The 19753-nt window shown below is 60.9% G+C and overlaps 3 protein-coding genes across 3 annotated transcripts; 2 read left to right on the top strand and 1 right to left on the bottom strand.

Annotated features, from left to right (window-relative positions):
- The first annotated feature begins 5225 nt into the window (after positions 1-5225).
- CDC42EP5 (CDC42 effector protein 5) lies at positions 5226-9856 on the top strand. Its single transcript, XM_024132638.3, has 2 exons — positions 5226-5452; positions 9324-9856. The coding sequence occupies exons 1-2, from the start codon at positions 5291-5293 to the stop codon at positions 9783-9785; spliced, it is 624 nt and encodes a 207-aa protein (XP_023988406.1). The 5' UTR covers positions 5226-5290; the 3' UTR covers positions 9786-9856.
- LENG9 (leukocyte receptor cluster member 9) lies at positions 9848-12832 on the top strand. The gene has a single exon (XM_007123297.4). It carries the CDS (start codon positions 10910-10912, stop codon positions 12590-12592), a length of 1683 nt encoding a protein of 560 aa, XP_007123359.2. The 5' UTR covers positions 9848-10909; the 3' UTR covers positions 12593-12832.
- Positions 12833-13323: 491 nt separating this feature from the next.
- LENG8 (leukocyte receptor cluster member 8) lies at positions 13324-19749 on the bottom strand (the record flags this gene model as incomplete). The annotated part of the gene is made up of 11 exons (XM_055079238.1): positions 13324-13909; positions 15750-15957; positions 16038-16167; positions 16248-16316; positions 16396-16497; positions 17127-17412; positions 18009-18149; positions 18222-18500; positions 18865-19053; positions 19266-19407; positions 19635-19749. Coding segments are annotated over 11 exons (1824 nt in total), but the record flags the coding sequence as incomplete, so codon positions are not given.
- Between the last annotated feature and the right edge of the window lie 4 nt (positions 19750-19753).

Raw genomic sequence — 19753 nt, forward strand, 5'->3', positions numbered from 1 at the left:
TACTGTACTGGACAGTCCCATCATTCCAGAAAGTTCTGTTGGACAGATCCGTTTCTTCCCTGCTCCTGGGGGCCCTGTCCTTTATAGAACCTACCTCTCCTGTATCTTCCATCTCTCCTTCTGAGTCAGGGTCAGCCCGAGTTCAAATCCTGCCTGCGCAACTTTAGGGCTGCATTAGCTAAGTTACCTAAAAATTAAGAGATAAACAAACCAAAAAACCCTCTCTGTGCCTCAGTTTCTCCATCTGTAAAATGGGAATAATAATACCAACCTCCTCTCGCCCATAGAGTTATTGCAAAGGTTAAGGTTACATGTGGAAAGAGCTTAGAACAGCTCCTAAAAAATTCTAAGCCCTTGGTAAATGTTAGCTGCTATTATTGTTGTTATATACTTTGTTCAAAATGCTGAAATACGCTCAAGCCCCCTTTTAAGATCTGTATGTAGTAGCAATGAATGAGTCCCAAAAGAAACTGCTAAGTGGGAAAAAAGTGGTAGCCCAAAACCATCCAGTAAAAGTTCCTTTGTGTGTTTAAAATGTGTGTTTAATATGTGTTTTCTTAGAGCACCATGTTGATCAGCTGTTCTCAACCAGGGGCAATATCCCCCCTCCAGGGGCCATTTGGAAGCAGTGCTGGTCGTCTAAATCGTGGGGAGGCGGAGCTACTGGTATCTAGTGGGTGGAGCCTCGGCGCGCTGCTGAACATCCCACGGTGCACGGGATGGCCCCCAACCCTCCCACCACAGAGAATGAGCCAGCCCCAAATGCCAATAGCTCGCACTGGTCTCTGTGTTTATAAGAGCGCAGCCCAGTTGGAAGGTGTATACTGCAAACTAATTTCATGGGGCTTGGATGGGACGAGGTCATCAAAAGTAAGTCAGAAAGAGAAAAACAAATACCGTATGCTAAAACATATTTATATGGAATCTAAAAAAAAAAATGTTTCTGAAGAACCTAGGGGCAGGACAGGAATAAAGACACAGACCTACTAGAGAATGGACTTGAGGACACGGGGAGAGGGAAGGGTAAAATGAGGCAAAGTGAGAGAGTGGCGTGGACATATCTACACTACCAAATGTAAAATAGCTAGCTAGTGGGAAGCAGCCGCATAGCACAGGGAGATCAGCTCGGTGCTTTGTGACCACCTAGAGGGGTGGGATAGGGAGGGTGGGAGGGAGACGCAAGAGGGAGGGGATATGGGGATATATGTATACGTATAGCTGATTCACTTTGTTATACAGCAGAAGCTAACACACCATTGTAACCAATTATACTCCAATAAAGATGTTAAAAAAATGTCTATGTAAAAAAAAACCTTATTAGTTAGGGTTATTTTCCTCTCTCTCCTTACAAGGAGGATATCCTTTACGTAACAAAAAATTACTTTTTCAAAAAAGAAACAAAATAGCAGCAAATGTATCCAAACCAAGCAAAGAAACAAAACTCCTTCTCTGACCGCCTACCTCTCCTTCCAGATATCCATCCTGTCTTGTTCTCCGTTCGTTCACAGCGGACTCGCGGACTCCCAGGCCCTCTGCACTTTTTCACCTCCTCGCTCTCTCCCTCGCCTCCTCAGCCACAATCTGCCTTACGCCTGCCCGGCCCCCATGGGCAGTTCCCACTCTGGTCACCGGTCACCTCTGGCTTGCTATTAAATCCAGTGGATCTTTTTTTTTTTTTTTTTTTAAACCATACTGAGACTGCAGAGAGGGGACCTGTGCGTCCTTCCAGGGCTTCTGCAACCCATCTCTCTCCCCCTCCTTCTCTTTCTCTGGCTGCTGCCCGGCCCTGGTCCAGGTTCCTTCCCCTTTTCTTATCTCTCAGTGTCACCCTTCTCAGCTGCTTCATCCCAGAACCCAGCTCTTCCCGCACTTCAGTCCAGAACCAGCTACCTAATTTGTGGGGTGCATTGCAAATGAAAATGTGGGGTCCCTTGTTCCAAATGATTAATAATGTGAAGATAGAGCAAACCGTTAAACCAAGTGCAGAGGGCCCTTCCAGGCATGGCGACCCCAGTGACTGCACAGGTCGCTTGCCCTTGAAGCTGATCCTGCTTTCCTCTCTTCTAGGCATGGTCTCTAGCATCTCTTGTATGCCTGTTCCTCCTCCCAGGCTCTCCAGTTTGGTGGCCACGCCACCATCCTCCGGGATCTGCCCTCTGAGGGTCCTTGGGGTAGACAGAATGCACCTCTAAAGATATCCAGGCATGAATCCCTGAAACCTATGAATATGTTGTATCATGGAGCAAAGGGACTTTGCACACAGGATTAAAGTTTGGAAACTTAAGACGGGGAGATTATCCTGGCGTGATGGTTCATTTTACTTCTCTGCTTGGCCAGGCTGTAGTACCTGGTTGTTCAACCAAACAGGAACCCAGGTATGTCTGGGAAGGCGTTATGTAGGTGTGACTAACATCTATAACCAGATGACTCTAGGCAAAGGCGATGGCCCTCGAGAATGTGGGTGGGCCTCACCCAATCAATTGAAAGTCCTTCACTGCAAAATGGGGAAGGAATTCTGCCTTAAAGACCACAGCGTCAGGGACTTCCCTGGCGGTCCAGTGGTTAAGACTCTGCCATTCCAATGCAGGGGGCATGGGTTTGATCCCTGGTTGGGGAACTCAGATCCTGCATGCTACACAGCGAGGCTCAAAACAACAACCAAACCAAACCAGAAACAAAGACCGAGGCATCAGCTCCTAGCCTGACTGAGAGTTTCCAGTCTGCCTTATGGAATTCAGGCTGGCCAGTCCTTAGCATTGCAAACTCCAGTTCCTTGACATAAATTATGTATACTTCTGTATTAACTTGTACTGATCACCAAGTAATATACTAATACATATCCATTACCGATGGTGATATATGTGTAATGCCTGTATTTTCCAGGTGGGCCCAGCCGAATCACATGAGCCCTAAAAGCAGAGGACCTTTTCTGGCTGGAGGAAGGAGGGAGATGGGGCAGGCCTGCAAATCAGGGAGACCTGAAGCATAAGAGGGGCTCAACTTACCGTTACCAGAGGACAGACACAGGGAAAACACCAGAAGGATGCAGGCAGCCTCTTGGAGCAGCCCAGCCCCCAGCTGACAGCTTAACAGGTACAAGAGTTTTTTGTTTTGTTTTTGTTTGTTTTAGTTTTCAACGTGATGAAAGCGTTTTGGGACTAGATAGAGGTGATGGTTGCACAACATTGTGAATGTACTAAATGCCACTTTATTTTTAATTAATTAATTAATTAAGTTTTGGCTGCATTGGGTCTTCGTTGCTGCCCGCGGGCTTTCTCTAGTTGCGGCGAGCGGGGGCTACTCTTCGTTGAGGTGCGAGGGCTTCTCGTTGCGGTGGCTTCTCGTTGCAGAGCACGGGCTCTAGGCACGTGGGCTCAGTAGTTGTGGCTCGTGAGCTCAGCAGTTGTGGCTCTCGGGCTCTAGAGCGCAGGCTCAGTAGTTGTGGCGCACGGGCTTAGACGCTCCGCGGCGTGTGGGATCTTCCCGGACCAGGGCTCGAACCCGTGTCCCCTGCATTGGCAGGTGGATTCTTAACCACTGCGCCACCAGGGAAGCCCCCTAAATACCACTTTAAAATGAGTCATTTCATGTTATGTTATGTTATGTGAAGCTAACGTCAATAGAAAATAATTAAAACTTTTATTTGTTTATTTATCTTGTGGCCACCGGGGTGCAGGTGACCACTCCCCCACCCCCACCTTCACTTTTGCCTTGGCTGTGAGTCCCAGCCTTCTTGCATTCCTTCCGCCTCCTGGATCGTGGAGGGGACCCTCTATCACCTGGATCTGACCCTGTTCTTCCTGCTCAACACCCTGCCCAGGACAAAGGACCAGGCGTAGGCTCCCCGTGGCTTTCGAGCTGATCTCTCCGGGCAAACCAAACTCCAGCCGGTGCTTTAGTGCCCTCTCCTCCGCCGGGCGGCCCAGCCTGCTCTGGATATCCTCCCTCCTGTCCCCAGCCCTGTCAACTCCCACTCCTTCAAGATTCAGGTCAAGCCACACCTCCTTGTTATCTATGAAGATTTCCTTTTTTTTTTTTTTTTTTTGCAGTGCGCGGGCCTCTCACTGCTCCGGACGCGCAGGCTCAGCGGCCACGGCTCACGGGCCCAGCCGCTCCGCGGCACGTGGGATCTTCCCGGACCGGGGCACGAACCCGCGTCCCCCGCATCGGCAGGCGGACTCTCAACCACTGCGCCACCAGGGAAGCCCCTTGTTATCTATGAAACGAACTCCCTCCCTCTCCAGCCCCAGCATCCTCCTCCCTGGGGCCTCTACCTCCCCCAGGTCAGGCCCTCTGGCACACTGGCCGCTGAGGGATCTTCTCACACACACATCTGACTCTTCTTGTCGCCGCTAGGCACTGGCACTCGGTGATGTAATGACCTTTCTGTGGACGAGCAGCTCCAGGCAGGGATATTCATCCAGGGAGCTCTCTGAAGCAGGGTGAGAGCTGCCCCTCCGAGGTCACATCCACTCTTCTGCTGGTCTCACTGCCTGACCTTGTCTGTCTCTCTCTCTCTCTTTCAAGCTCGCACATACTCCCTCAACAGCTGCAATCTGGAAGAAATTATTCTTCTACACAGCCAGACTTCCCCAGTTTCAGGAAATTCCAGGCTGGCAGGGGGAGGGGCCGAGCTGGGGGCCGCCCTGTCCATCCATCCATCCCCCGCCCCGTCTGCCGTGTCTCGGGCGGGCGCACACCCAGTGCCAGCCTCCTCCCCCGACCCACACTCAGCCCGGAGGGGCCTCAGCTTTTCCACCGCTACTTCCTAGTCCTTTAAATCCTAGAGGCAAACTTTTGGGGGATAAGGAAGGCTGGGAGGGACCTACGCCTTAACCCTCTCTGCCCCAGACAGACTGAGGTGGACTGGGCGAGACTCTGCGCCCCTTTGGGCTCCTACCATGGCCCCCGAGAGGGGCTGACACTTCAGATCCCGGTGCAGGTAAAGAAGGGACTCCATGCCAGGGTCTGCCCGGGTTGGGGCCCGGACCCCTGGGTCTGAGGGAGGAGGGGCTGGGGGCCTGGACTCCTGGGTCTGAGGGAGGAGGGGCTGGGGACCGGGACCCCTGGGTCTGAGGGGGGAGGGGGCTGGGGGTCTGGACCCCTGGGTCTGAGGGAGGAGGGGCTGGGGGCCGGGACCCCTGGGTCTGAGGGAGGAGGGGGCTGGGGGTCTGGATTCTGAGGCTAAGGATCAAGAGAGCTCGGAGCCAGGACTCCTGGAGCCTCAGAGAGAAGGAGGTGGCACTCTGGGCCCGGCCGCCTGGGTCCTGGATGCCCCTCCAGGTTCCGCATGACACTTCCTTTGCCAGGTGAGATCCCGCCCGGAGGAAGAAGGAAGAAGGCGCGGGCCTGGGACTGGGAGGCGGAGGCGGGCTCCGAACCAAGAAGAGGGGGTTCCCAGCTTGCGCCGGAGCCTGAGACTTTGCCTGCCCGGTTCAGCGAGGACCACGAGGTAAGGGGCCGTGGAGGCTCAGGGTCCCCGGTCAGGTCTGGAGGGGAGCCGGACAGCCGGCCACAGGGACGGCGGGCGGCCGCGGCCGCTGAAATCCTGGGCCACAGCCACGTGGCCTCGGGAAGCGCGCACTGGAGCCCCGAGGGGGTCGGGGGCTCCCACTCGCGGGCCTGCCCCGTCTGGGTCCCACCCTCCTAGTTGCCTCTCCCAAAGGGCTGAGAACCAGTCGGGCTGGATCTGCAGCGGGTTGTTATTTCCTCTTGGCGGGGCTGCGGCCCGGAGAGGACAGAGGTGAGCCAGCTGTGCCCCCCACCCCTGCAGCTGGAGCCTCGGCCCCGGACAGAGAGGGGGCGGGTGGAGGCGGGAGGAAGGCGGCTTAGCCGAGTGCGCGCGATCACCGCGTCCCAGGGTCCCATCCTGGCTCCTGCTCTCTGCCTGCTTTAAGATTGTCACAACAACAGCCCCTCTGTACGGAGCTTGGGCCTGTGACGGCCTTTTTCCGAGTATGACCTCATTGCCTCAAGCACACAACAAGCTAGATAGAGCCTTCTGTTCAAGGGGGCACCGAGGCTCGGAGAAGTGGAGTGCCCGGCCCCCGAGGTCTCAGAGCTAGCGAGGAGAAGTGGTAGCTTCCAAAAACAATTTTGAACTCATTGTTCTTATCTAGAATGGGAAAAAGAAAAAAGCAAAGCAAAGCAAACAAACAAACACAGTCAAGGGTGTAGGAAATCCCTGGCCTTGATATCAAAACATTATTTTTTGCATGGGTCTGCACACCCTATCCTTTGGGAGCTGTGAGCAATATCACATCACCCTTTGACTCTGGAGTTCGTCTGCCTGGGGGCCAAATTCAGCCCCCAACATTTGCTACTGTGTGATCCAGGGCAAGTTACTTCACCTCTCTGTGCCTCAGGTGCCACCCACATCTGTAAAAGGGACAAAATAACAATGCTCCCCTCACTGGGTTGTTCCAAGGACTAAATGAATTCATTCATTTGTGTGAAGCACTTAGACCCCTGCCTGGCCCAGAATAAGTGCTCGGGAAATAAAATGTCAGCATCGTGAGTATACTCTACGACAACCCCTTGCAAACAGGCATTCTGATGTCCCATTTTTCAGAGGAGTAAACTAAGGCTTAAGGCTGAGGAAGTTAGTTCCGGGTCCCACAGAAAGGCAATGGCAAACCTGTTGTGTTTGGTGTCAGAAACCAAGATCTTAATATGCTGCTAAGTGCTGGAAAATGTCAGTGATGTCACCTTGTAGCGTGATAGGAGGATGGGATGAGGGGCGAGGTAAGGGGTGGGCAGGGAGAAGAGGCAATAGCTGAGAGCCGTCCAGGGAGGAGCCAGTTCAAGGGGCAGCAGGCAGTGGAAGCAGTAACTCTGGGCTCTGGAGTCCCACAGAGCTGGCTTTGTGACCTTGGGCAAGTCATGTACCATCTCTGAGCATCTATTTCCTTCTCTGGCACAGGGGAGAATGATCCAAAGTAGGACTCCACTGAGCATTTACTGAGCATTTGCTGTGCGCTGGCTACTTTCCATGGGCAACATCTCCCCAGTTCTTGCAAAGGGATTGAATTACTATATGAGCGTCATTCCATTTTTGAGATGAGGAAGTGAGGTCAGAAAGGTTAAGTAATTTGCCCAAAGTTACACAGCAGTGGGCACAAGTCTGGGCAGTTGGCTTTCTGAGTTCTGCTCTTTTGAACTATGAATCACTGCCCAGGGATAAGGGGTGCTGCTAGCTCTGAGACAGGATTTTTTTTTTTTTAAACTGTGGATTGAGATTCATTAATGAGCAGAGGTCAGCATTAAAAAAGAATAATAGGGAGTTCTCTGGCAGTCCAGTGGTTAAGACTCCGTGCTTCCACTGCGGGGGGGGGCGCGGTGTGGGAGTGTGGGTTCGATCCCTGGCCGGGGAACTAAGATCCTGCATGGTGCAGGGTAAATGCATCATGCAGGCATTTATTTAGTTAGTTAGTTAGTTAGTTAGTTATTAAATAAATAATAAAACAGAATTGAAACTGAGTGCCTAGCATGTGATAAGAGTAGGTCTCAATTCACAAAATGTTTGTTTCCCTTATGCAGGGGGTGTGGGCGTGAGTGGGGAAGGAATGGTGGCTGTGTGCCAGATTGCAATAGAATATATTTATTCATCTAGGCTGAGGTCAGGGAAGTTTGAGAGGCACAACAGAGGTCGTAAATCAAGACTGGTTTTTCCAGAGAAGTAACTGTAAATGTGTGTGTGTGTGTCTGTGTGTGTGTGTGTGTGTGTGTGTGTGTGTGTTTGGGTAGCGGAGAAGGCAGCTCTCAGAACATATCCATCTATAATTATTTCAAATCCTTTTGGCTTTAATTTTTCTCCACGTTATCACCGATCTTTCCCAGGGTGCTGGTCACTAAAAGGACAAGGCTGGCTGCTTTGCCTGCTTCATAGGATTTGATCTAAATTTTGTTCCACAGTTTTGTTTGGGAACACGTGCCCCTCCCCAGCACTATCACTATCAACTGGCTGGAACTGTTAAAAATATAGTTTTCTTTGACTGTATTTCTATGTGTCCTGCAAGGAAGGTAATGTTATTTTATCCATTTTCCATATAGAAAACAAACAGAGAGCGATCACATAATTTATCCCAATTCATACAGTTGGCAAAGGGTGGGGCTTCAATTCAAATGGAGAGGTGTTTTTTTTCTTAATTGTTATTATTATAATAACAGCGACTGTTAAAACAAAAGTACAAGGTCATCAAAAATCCCTCCCAGAAGTTCCATAGAAAGAGCCAAGTTCCAGGATATGGGCAAAGGTTGGCAGGCATATCTATTTACCATCGAGTCTGATGCAGTCGTGTGGCTACAGGGCACCTAGTTTACAGTTCATGAGCTGCCAGTTTGGAATTTATGCCATTCTTGCCATGTTTTAACATAGGAAAATTTGCATGATTATTATTGTTACTCTTGTTTTCCAAGAAGTAAGACTTACATGTTTCTTTCAAAACCAGATAATTCAAATTATAAAATGCTGTGCAAGTATACAGATTTCCCAGGCCCACCCTAAACCTCCCAAATTACAATCCTCAGGCCAGCCTACATGATGACTTTTGTGTGTTCTAGGCAAAGCATTCATGGAGATAATTATATATATATATATCATAATTATATTTTACGACTGCGTTGGTATAAAGACAAACATAATCCAGACGTTTTAAAATAAAACACAGCAGCCCCGTCTGGGAAGGGGCTTCTGTACACCATGTATTGAGGGGGAGGGTCTCATCTGCGCTCCCCGGGGTTTTGTGGGCTCTGCAGGCCCCAAAGGCGGGGCTGGAGAGGGAGACCTGGGCCTGTGTCCCTGCCCTGCGGGAGCTGGGGACCAGTGGCCTCAATAAAGGACAAGAGGTTCAAAAAAATAATAATAAAACGTTTAAACATGCGTGCGGGCCTCTAGAAGTGTGGCGGGCCCTGGGCACTGTGTCTGCTGCACCTAAAGAACAGAGTCCGCCCTGTCTTCAGGGTGGATGGCCCTGTGTTTAAGCTGGAGTTTCTGTCAAGTTTGGGAAGCAGTCCAAAAGGCTTGGTGAAGCATGTTGCTTGTTCTCTGACCTATAAAAAGCTCAAACGTTAGTTCTTAGTGGAATTAACATATGGGCAGACCTAAATTTGAGTCTGAGATTTGAATCAAGCAGCTGTGACGTCGGACCTCTGGGAGCCTCAGTTTCCCCACTTGTAAAATGGGAGTAATCCCGCCACCATCGTCCTGTACTTATGGAGAGCAGCATCCTCTGAACGGCGTGCTAGGCCCAGGGCTGGGAACACGGAAGGCCTCGGTAGCGTCCTCCCGGGGGAGGCCGTGCTAACCCGTCCCTATCCCTCAGATGCCGGTCCTGAAGCAGCCGGGCCCCGCGCAGCCCAAGAAGCGGCCGGAGCGCGGCGCTCTGTCCATCTCCGCGCCGCTCGGCGACTTCCGGCACACTCTGCACGTGGGGCGCGGCGGCGACGCCTTCGGAGACACTTCGTTCCTGAGCCGCCACGGCGGCGGGCCGCCCCCTGAGCCCCGGCCGCCGCCCGCGGGGGCCCCGCGCTCCGCGCCGCCGCCCGCCGTGCCGCAGCCCCCGCCGCCCGCCCTCCGCGCGCCAGCGTCCGCCGACCCGCTGCTGTCCTTCCACCTGGATTTGGGCCCCTCCATGCTGGACGCAGTGCTGGGCGTCATGGACGCGGAACGCCCCGGCGCCGCCGCCGCCAAGCCCGACGTGGACCCCGGCCCCGGGGCGCAGCACCCTAGGGCCCGCTGCCTCCGCAACGCGGACCTCGAGCTGGACGACGTCATCGGCCTGTAGGCACCCCCATTCCCTGCGCCCTTACCGTCCGGCGCCCCACTTCTTTATACATAAACTGACAAGGTCTGTGCCCCGGGTTTTGTCTGTTCACTTTGCATGTGGGAAGGGGGTACGGGGAGGGGTGATGGGGTCCTGGCGCCTTTAAGAGCTAGGTGTGTCACGTGGGGTTCCGGTCCCAGCCGGGTGGGTGGAGGTCTCAGGATTAGCCTGGTGTAATGGGATGCGGCCCCTTTAAGAGGGCCAGGGGCGTGGCTGGGAGGTGCCCCTCCCAGGGGCGGGGTCCCGATGTGGCCGCTCCCACAGCCTGGTTTTTTCAGCAGTGTGGGCTGCGCGCCGCCGCCGCCGCCTGCCGGACGCGGCCCCGGGCCCTGCCAGACTCGCTCCCTCGGGCCGGCCGACGGCTGTGACCCCGTGAGTTCCGCGTCTCCAGTGGACCCAGCCCAGGCGAGCTGTCTTTTACCCCGGGAGCGGCCGCACAGGAAAAGTGGCCGGGAAGAGGCGTGGTCCCCGTAGAAAAGGGACGCCCCAAAGATGTGTCGTCCCCAGGGCGACAGTTGTGTCCCAAATCCGGGCTACGAAGTTCGTTCTGAGCCTACAGGCGTCCTGTTGTCCCGCGGAGGGCGCGGCTCAACGAGGGCCCGGAGGGGCGTGGCAGGACATGCAAATCACTAGGCGCGTGCGGGGGTGCGACCCAGGCTCGTCAGGGGCCAGGAGAGCGCGGGGCCGCATCGTTAAAGCACTGGACTAGGGACGGGGCCAGGTTCTCTAAGGAGGAAGAGTAGCGGGGCCGCACTTGTAAATCATTAGGGGGCGGAGCCAAGCTCGCTAAGAGGCCAGAAGAGGCGGGGCCGCACCTGTAAGGTATTTGGATTGGGGGCGGGGCCGCATATGTAAATTACGGGGGCCGGCGTCGGGGGCCACAGATAAAAACCGCTTGGCTCCAAGGGTCAGGTGCCCCGGGGGCACCGCGGAGGGCTGTCACGCGCGCGAGGTGCTTTCCAGGTGGGGAAAGGCCTGAGCCTCGCCCGTGACGTCACAGCGGCGCCTGGCGCCCGTGCCGGCAGGACTGACCCAGGTGCGGAACGGCTTGAGCGGGGCGAGCGCGCCAGCCGCGCCGCACTCCCATGGCGGCGGCCGGAGAGCCGGAGCCGCCCGTGGAGGCCCCCGTCGCGGAGCCCGCGCCGCCGCCGGCCTGCCCCTTCTTCCTGGAGGGCCGCTGCCGCTTCGGTGCCCGCTGCCGCCAGCCCCACCCCGGGGCGCCGGCGCCGCCGCCGCCGCAGCCTAGAGGCGAGCCCGAAGCCGAGGCCAAAGCCAAGAAGCCGCCGCTGCGCACGGCTGCGGCCGTCATCCAGCGCATCCGCTGGGACCCGCGCCTCGACCCGGCCGACTTCTCCGTGGGCTACGTCGACCGCTTCCTGGGCGTGCGCGAGGAGCCCTTCCTTTCCTTCTGCTGGGACGAGCCTCTGCCGGCGCTCGGGCCGGGCGTCCTGGCCGTGCCGCAGCACCGGCTGCGCTACTTCCGCTTCCGCGGTCGTCTGGTGTGGGACCGCGCCTCGCGTACGGACCTCGTCTTCGGCTCGGGCTTGGCTGCGGGCCGCGGGTCCACCATCCTGGACGCGCTCGACAGCGGGGACGCGCACCAGACCGGGCCTGCGAGCGACGGCGAGTACGTGCACGGAGCCGGAGGTGAGAGCGACGGCGTGGACGCGCACGGGACCGGGGGCGCGCACGACGGCGGAGACAGGGGCGGGGACGTGGATGGGACCGGGACCGGGCACGAGAGTGACGGCGAGGACGCGTACGGGGCCGAAGGTTCGCTCGGCGGTGGGGACACGGCCGGGGCCGGAGGTGCACTGGACGGCGTAGCCGCGACCCGCCTTGGCACCGGTGCGGGAGGGCGCGTACAGCCAGCTTGGACGGGACTCCGGGCCGCCTTGGCCTCGGATGGCGGAGGCCCCGAAGCTGGGCGCCTGGCGTTGGCGGGGACATTATCGAGGGTCCAGGAGCCGGAGTTGGGCGGCCCTGGGGGCCAAGGTTCCCCGTGGATGCAGCCAAGAAGGGCGCTGAAGCCAGCCGCCGCCGCTGCCGGAGACCTGGAGCCCCCGGGTGGGGAGCTGCCGGCTGTGGTAGCCCCGGGAAGGCCCTCGGAAGGCCTCTCTGAGACGGAAGTGGAGTGGGGTCCCGGGGTGTGGCCTGTGGACGGTGGAACAGCCGGGGCCGTGGGCCCTCGCCAGCCCCGCCCCACGCACTTCGTGGCCCTCATGGTGACAGAGGCTGAGCTGCAGGCCGGGGTGGCCAAGGTCCAAGAAGAACTGGTACGAAATGCACCAGCTTGCGCGGCGTTCACAGTGCCTGCTCAGGCCCTGCACCTGACAGTGGCGCTGCTGAGGCTGGCGGGCCCCGGGGAGGTGGCGGCTGCGGTCGACGCACTCAGGGGCGTGCTCTCGGACCCCGGGCTTCAGGTCCCTCCGAGGCTGAGGTTTAGGCGCCTGGTGTTCCTGGGCTCTCGTGTGCTCTGTGCCCCCCCCCACCCCCCTTTGGAGAACATGGCCCAAGTGCTCAGCCAGAGGCTGGAGGCCGAGGGGCTGAGCGTGCTGCAGCCCTGCAGGGGGCTACACCCCCACCTCACCCTGGCCAAGGTGCCCCAGGGTTCCCAAGTGGGCCTCCCCAAGCCTGGGTTCAGCCCAAGGCAGGAGCTGGGGAGCCAGCCTCTGGGGAAGCTCCGGTTGTGCCGCGTGGGGAGGTCAGGGGGCACCTACCAGGCCGTGGCTGAGATCCCCCTGCTATCTCAGCCCCCAAAGAAATAAAGGCCAGGACCCGGGGAACCGAGCCCGGGGCCGAAGGACAAGGCGCGCCCGCGTGTTCTCTCTCTCTTTAATTTCGGTTTCTCTCAAGCTTCCAAACGGTGCTCAGGGCTCCAAGGAAAGAATGAAGGAAGGAAAGGGGAGGGGGGGGGGGGAGGGGGGCAGAGGAGGAACATCTGGAAAAAAAGCAGCCCGACAGTCCAGCTGTTTGCAAACTCATTGCACATCCTCCAGTTACATGGCAGAAGAGGGAGGGAGGACGGAAAAGAAAAGGGGAGGAAGAAAAAATAACTTAAATAAACACACACAAAAAGAAAAGAGAAGGAAACATGACGTGAGCTGGTGATCCATGAGGCGGGGAGGGAGGGGTAACCGTTTTACCTGTGCTGAACCCAGGGAGGAACGGGAGCAGGAGGAGGAGGCAGGGAAAGGGGAAAAAAAACCAGAAGAAACATTGGGGGTGGAGGGAGGAAGGGACACGGAGACAACTTAATACAACTGCAGACGAGGCGGCCCGGCCGTCGAGGTCCCGCGATGGCCGCCGGAGTCCTCAGTGCAGGGTGGCAGTGCGGATCTGGCGGTGGCGAGGCGTTGTTGGCGTTTCTGGGGTCGGGGGCCGCGGGCAGGGCACAGTCTCTACGCGGCTCCCCTCGCCCCAAACACTGAGGCCCCGGAGGGCTGGGCAACAAGAGTCTGTGGTGAGGCAGATGCGGCAGCGGGCTGGGGTGCTGGCGCCCCTGCCGCAGGCGGGCACGGGCGGAGCGGCCTGTCTTCTTCCACTGGCCCCCCCGGCATGGGATGGGCCAGGGTGCCGGGTCACTACCGGAGTACAAGCTCGAGAGAGAGAGAGAAAAAACACTGAGACAGCATTAGTGGAGGTGCAAGGTGGACACAGACGACCCTACAGACCATGCCCCCAACCCTCCGCTGTCCCCCCCGCCGCCCCCAATCCCATCCCTCGGAGGCAAAAAATAAAAATGTAGAAAAATCTCTGTACAGACTCCCCGGTGGGAAAATGGGGGCCGGGCTGGTGGCTCTTCCTGGAGGCCACTCCCCGCAAATTAATTTACAACCCAAGTCCACGGCTCAAAAACAAAACCCGCCGAGGCGGCGCTGGGGGGCTGCAGCCCTGCCCCCCGCCCCCGGCGGCGCGGTGCTCAGAAGGCCGGCAGCTGCGCCAGGCTGAGGCGGCAGTCGACGCTGGAGTTGTCCGGGCCCGTGTAGGCCAGGCCCAGCGGCTCCAGGAAGGCCCGGCAGGCGGCCTCGCCCTCGAAGGCCAGCTCGGCCTGCAGGTAGGAGACTGGCAGCGCAGGGCGGAAGCTACGGAGACAAGAGGAGAACGCGATGAGGCGGGCGGTGGGCGCGGGAGGGCCCCACGAGCAGGAGGTGGGTGCCCCCCTTTCAGGCACGCAAAGGTTTCCTCAGCACATCACCTGCCGGCCCCTCCCCAGCCCCGGCCTCCCCCCTCAGGGGCTCGGGGGGGCCCGGGGTGGGGGGGGCCCCAACCCCGGCTGCGCCCCCCCTCCCCCTCACTTACCTGTGCGGGGGACGGGAGGAGAGGGGACAGGAGGGAAGGGCCCAGCTGGCTCCTCTGCTGGCCGGGGCCTGAGCAGCCCCGCAGGAGAGGGCCCACGTGGCCCGGGGCAGGGGCCAGGCGCAGGGAGCCACGCGCGGCTGGCAGCTACTCGCCCCCCCCCCCCCCCACGGCCCTGACCTGGGTGGGAGTGCTAAGAGGAGGCTCGGCCTGTGCCAGGAAACGGCCCTTCTAAGTACCGCCCCGCGAGCTCGCTGAGCTCCCTCCCAGAAGCTGTCACCCTACCCTTTACAGACACCGGGGACGGCGCAGCGGCAGAGCCACTTGGCCACTGTCACCTAGGAAGTAAGTGGCAGAAAACGCTCAAACCGGTCCTGCCTGAAGCCCCCACTTCCTCGCAGCCCTGGAAGTCCGTGGGGGGCGGGGCACAGGAGCGCCTGCTGCCCCCCAACACGGGGCTGGCCCCGGCCCAGCGAGCCAGAGAGAAGCCGTGCCACCCTCCGGAGCAGGGGGACACAAGACCGTGAGGCCAACGACAGGCTAGAGCCCCCCCACTGGCCAAGCACACACAAGCTGAGGCAGAAAGGGGAAGTGCTGAGGAGGAGACGGTGGCCTGCCCGGCTACAGCCCGGGGGGCGGCACAGAAGCTCGAAAACTGCAGGGGGAAGAGCCTGTGCGGCCGCAGAGAACGCACCGGGGAGCCCGGGGTCGTCCAGGTACACGGCCTCCTCCTCCCTCCTGGCTTAGAAAGCGGGTCCGGCGGCCCTGCCTCCTCTGTGTCTGCCGCACTCCCTCCTCTCTCTTCCCACGGCCCCGCCCGCACCTTGCCCTGAAATCGGCTTGACCCAAGCTGGACCCCAGGAGTCTCCTAACCTGCAGGGTAAGTGTCCCTCCCCAGCTGCAAACCACCCCCTCGGCTCCCAACGACCCGACACGGCACTCGAGGCCCCGCGTCCTCTGACCAGGGCTTCCCAGCCTCAGCAAGACTGACAGTGCGGCCAGGTGACCCAGCTGGGGGGCGCCCTGCGCTCTGCGGGACGCTCAAGCAGCACCCCGGCCTCCACCAGCAGAGGCCAGGGGGAGCCCCGGCCGTGACAAGGGTCCTGCCGTCGCCTGGGGGCGCCTCCCGCCCGACTGAGAACGCGCGCTCTTGGGCCCCGTCCCAGCCTAGCTGGCCCTGCCTCACGCCTGGTCCCTGAGCACGCCCGGGCTCTCAAAGCAGCTCGAGTGGGAGCGGGGCCTTGCCCCCGAGACCGCGGCTGCCGGGGCAGGCCCGCCTTTGCCGGGCGTCCCCACCGAGCGGGAGCTCAGCCACGGGAGCGCCGAAGGCGGCGGGCAGAGGCCTTGGAGGAAGGGGAGCCCGGAGCGAGAAGACAAAGTGGGGTCCGAGGAGGTGCGGGCAGAGGCAGGGGCGCCCGGAGCAGCGAGGGAGGACGCCGGGGGAGGGCCCCGTGCGCTGGAGGGTGGGGGGCCAGAGCGGAGGGCCGAGTGGGAGAGGAGAGAAGGCCGGGACCGAGGGGAGGGGAGGGGAGGTGCGGTGCGGTGCGGAGGGGAGCGGAGGGGAGGAGGAGGGCGGCGGCGAGGCCGCAGAGTAGAGGGCCAGGGGGAGAGCTCAGCTTCACATACGTTTTGATCATTGCCTTGAGGGCGGCCTTGCGCTCCCGATCCGCAAACTTGTCCACGAGGTAGCCAGACATACAGGGCGCGTGCGAGTAGAGCCGGAAGAAGCGGTGGTAGTTGCCCAGGGCCCAGGCTGCCCTGAGCGCCAAGGCGTGCGCCACACAAGGGTCCGCCTTCAGCTCCCGCGTCAGGTACGCCAGCTCCGTGGTGATGTCTGCGGCCGGAGACGAGGAGGTGAGCGGGGCCGGGACCTGGGGGCCCGTGGCCGCCCCGCTCTGCGGGGCTGCGCCTCACCTCCTGAGTTCTTGGTGAAGATGTAGTAGAGGATCCGGTAGGCAGTGAACTCGCCCACGTTGCCCGGCAGGTTCTCGGCGTACAGTGACTTGAGCTGCGTCTGGCACTGGTTGAACTCTTCGTGGTCACCCTGGGGGGGGGGCATGGAGGGAGGGGCAGTGAGGCCAGGCCGGCGGGGGGGGAGCCGAGGGGACCCCGTCAGCCCCTCACCTTCTCCAAGGCGATGCGGGCGTGGGTCTCGTACACTTCCACCGTGAACTCGGTGCGCACACCTTGCACCTGGGCAGCAGGAGAGCAGGTGTCACGGCGGAGCGGGGCGGGGCCCAGCAGTGCGGCCCCTCCCCGGCAGCCGCCTCACCGTTAGGTCCTGCCGGATGGACTTGAGCTGCTCACAGGCAAAGGCGTAGTCCTGCTGCTCCTTCCAGTGGGACTTGACCATGCACAGCGACTTCTTCAAAACCTGGGAAGGAGGTGAAGTGGGGCTCAGCGTGACCTGAGCAGGGAGAACAAGGATGTGCTAAAACCTGCCACCGTCCCACGAACTCGGGGTCCTAAAGCGGGGGCTGCAACATTCAACCCACCCAGCGGCTCGAGCCCGACACGAAAGGGAGCAGAACCTAAGACGGTAAGAGCGCGCGGTCTCCTGCGTCAGCACGGGCCGCGCGCGCCCCGGGAGCACACGTCAGCCCCGCTCCCAGCTCAGGCCTCGGGGGACGTCGGGACAGGGATGTCCCAGCGTCTCGCAGGCACTGGCCGGGGACACCGGCTTCCTTCTCCTGGTCTCCTAAGCAGGAGACGGAGGCTCAGAGGCCGGCCCAGCCTTCCGACGAGGCCACAGGCCCTGGACTCGGCTCCGAAGCACAAGCTCTGGGTCCAGTTCCCCTCTCGGTGCCTCCGGCCTCCAGGGCCCGGTCAGCCACAGGCCCCCTGTGCACAGGCAGGTCAGGGTTTTCCCCGAGCCAGACCCCTGCCCGTCCCACCACCTCCTCCCACGTTGCCTCTGCCATCCTTGCAGCGTTGGCCCCGGAGGCCTGGTGCCGGCGCTGGCCTCACAGGGAGGACCTGGCCTCGCTGCCAGGGGGCACTTACCGCCACGGGGCGCACGGTGGATGGGTCGGGGGCGCAGGTGAGACGCAAGTAGTGCTTGGTGATGTCAGGGCAGGTGCCCACAATCTGCAGCTCGTGCCAGTCAGGGTCAGCCCCGCCGCTCTCCAGGCTGCCCATCTGCAGCACCAGGGGCTCCAGGCGCAGGCGGCGGGAATGCCCGTGCTGGAAGCGCGCCGCCCGCTTCTGCTTCTTCAGCTCGCGCTCGGGATCCTCACACTCCAGGGCCGCCATCTTCTTGCGGCTGCGCTTGCTGGGGGCCAGGTCGTGCCTGGGGAGCGAGGGAGGAGGGGCCCTGAGGGGGCAGGCGTGGCGCCACCCGCCCCCCCCCCCCGCTCTCCACAGCTGCCCAGACACAGCCCTCCCCCTGCCAGGAGCCCCCAAACCGGCCCCTCCTCCCCAGCCCCCCAAAGCCTCACCTCTTCCCACGCTGCGCCCTGCCTCGGCCCCGGTCCATGTGGGCCCCCCGGCCTCCCCGGCCCTTGGGGGGTGGGTTCCTGCGACCCACAGGGTGACACTCATTCCCTGAGTAGGAACTGTCGGAATCCGAGTGCGAGTCACTGCGCGGAGGAGCACAAAGGTGAGGCCTGAAACGGCTCCTCCCCCCGCCCCCCACCTCGGAGGCTTCGCACCTGCGGCGGAAGTGGCGGCTCGGGGACCGCGAGGAGGAGCGGGAGCGCGAGTCCGTGCTGGAGGAGGAGCTGTGGTCCTTCATGAAGACATTGCGGTTGCCGAACTTGGCGAAGCTGCCGCCCCGGGCTCGGCCAGCACCCCCCCCCCCCGCTCTCCACAGCTGCCCAGACACAGCCCTCCCCCTGCCAGGAGCCCCCAAACCGGCCCCTCCTCCCCAGCCCCCCAAAGCCTCACCTCTTCCCACGCTGCGCCCTGCCTCGGCCCCGGTCCATGTGGGCCCCCCGGCCTCCCCGGCCCTTGGGGGGTGGGTTCCTGCGACCCACAGGGTGACACTCATTCCCTGAGTAGGAACTGTCGGAATCCGAGTGCGAGTCACTGCGCGGAGGAGCACAAAGGTGAGGCCTGAAACGGCTCCTCCCCCCGCCCCCCACCTCGGAGGCTTCGCACCTGCGGCGGAAGTGGCGGCTCGGGGACCGCGAGGAGGAGCGGGAGCGCGAGTCCGTGCTGGAGGAGGAGCTGTGGTCCTTCATGAAGACATTGCGGTTGCCGAACTTGGCGAAGCTGCCGCCCCGGGCTCGGCCAGCACCCCCAGCCCCGGGCGTCCCTCGCTGGGACTGGGCACCCCCGCCCCTGGTCGCTGAGCCTGCCCCCCGGGGAGGGTGGAGGCTGCTAGGGGCCTCCCACCGCTTCTTCTTGGGGCTCTCAGCCACAGGCTCCCGAGTCAGCCTGGGGATATAGCAGGGCAGGGCATCACCACCCGGCGCCCCGACATCCCCAACGCCTGCCACCCGCCCCTGGACACACGAGCTCAGAAGGGCGGGCACTTACCCAGGAAACTGGACTAACACGACGCTCGGGTGGGAGACAAGCCCAAGGTTTTGTGCGTCTAGAGGCTACCGCCTCTGGCTCCCACCCCTCCGCGCTCTCACCCCGGGACTCCAACCCCGGGCGGCTCCTGGGCCTCGGCCCCACCCCCAAGACCCAGTCCTCTTGCTAGTCTCTTCAGGGCCCCGGGCTCCTAGGACGGCAGGCCTCCAACTGCAGCACCAGCCCCCCCCCCCCCCCCCGAGCGCCCCCTGGCCCCACGCACCCCGGCAGGGGTTCCCGGCTCCAGTCGATGGTGTAGGCCGAGCCGTCCTGGAGCCTCGCCTGCAGCACCTCCTTGAGCAGCTTCTCCGTCCGGTCCTTGTCCTCCTCCGACTCGCAGGCGGTGAAGCAGCGCTCCACGTACTCCTTCATGTCCTGCGGCCAGTCGTCGGGCTTCCCGGACAGGTTCCCCCTGGCGGAGGGAGGGCAGGTGCAGACACTCGGTTGGGGAGCGGCACCCCACGACCCAGCCAGGACCCTCATCACCGCCCCTCCTGGGCGGGCGAGCCCACGGGAGGTGGGGGCGCCCGCTGCTTCGCAAGGAGCAGGCCGTGCCAGTGGGCCGCACGCAGATGCTGAGCACGGTGCCCAGGGGCTGGGGCAGGGCAAGGCGGTGGCCGTCACCTGTGGTTCTGGGCCTTCTCGGGGTTGGGCTGGGGACCGAAGCTGCCGTGCTGGCCCTCCGTGGTGGAGCTGAAGCTCTGGCTTGTGACAGCGAAAGGCCGTTTCTGAATGTTGAACTTGAGCCCGCCAGTCCCAGGAGCCGCTGTGAGGGCAGCGAAAGCTGGTGTGAGGCCCCCCAAGACCCACGTGGGCGGCCCCGCCCCCACCCCCGGGGCGGGAGCCGTGAGCTCCAGAGAAGGGCGCCCGTTCTGAGCGGCCCCACGCAGCGCCCCGGGAGGTCCCAAGGGCGGAAGCAAGGTCCGAGCACCCCACGTGCCTCGCGCCAGGAGTCCTGTGAGGCCCCCTCCCTCCGCGGACAAGGCCACTCACGCTTCATGCGGTTCCACAGCTGCTGGCCCTTTTTGGGCTTGGCGGGCTCGCTGTAGCCGTGCTGCCCGTAGGCCTGGCCCGAGGCGGATCCTGCCTGGCTGTGCTGCGTGGCAGGGGCC

Source organism: Physeter macrocephalus, chromosome 17 (genome assembly GCF_002837175.3).
Source record: "Physeter macrocephalus isolate SW-GA chromosome 17, ASM283717v5, whole genome shotgun sequence".
In the NCBI taxonomy this organism is placed as follows: Eukaryota; Metazoa; Chordata; class Mammalia; order Artiodactyla; family Physeteridae; genus Physeter; species Physeter macrocephalus.

Excerpts from the sequence above, each read along its gene's own strand:
- CDC42EP5 (XM_024132638.3), top strand. The coding sequence starts at position 5,291 with ATGACACTTCCTTTGCCAGGTGAGATCCCGCCCGGAGGAAGAAGGAAG. Across the intron at positions 5,453-9,323 it reads GGTTCAGCGAGGACCACGAG|ATGCCGGTCCTGAAGCAGCC; the intron begins GTAAGGGGCCGT and ends CCTATCCCTCAG.
- LENG9 (XM_007123297.4), top strand. The coding sequence starts at position 10,910 with ATGGCGGCGGCCGGAGAGCCGGAGCCGCCCGTGGAGGCCCCCGTCGCG.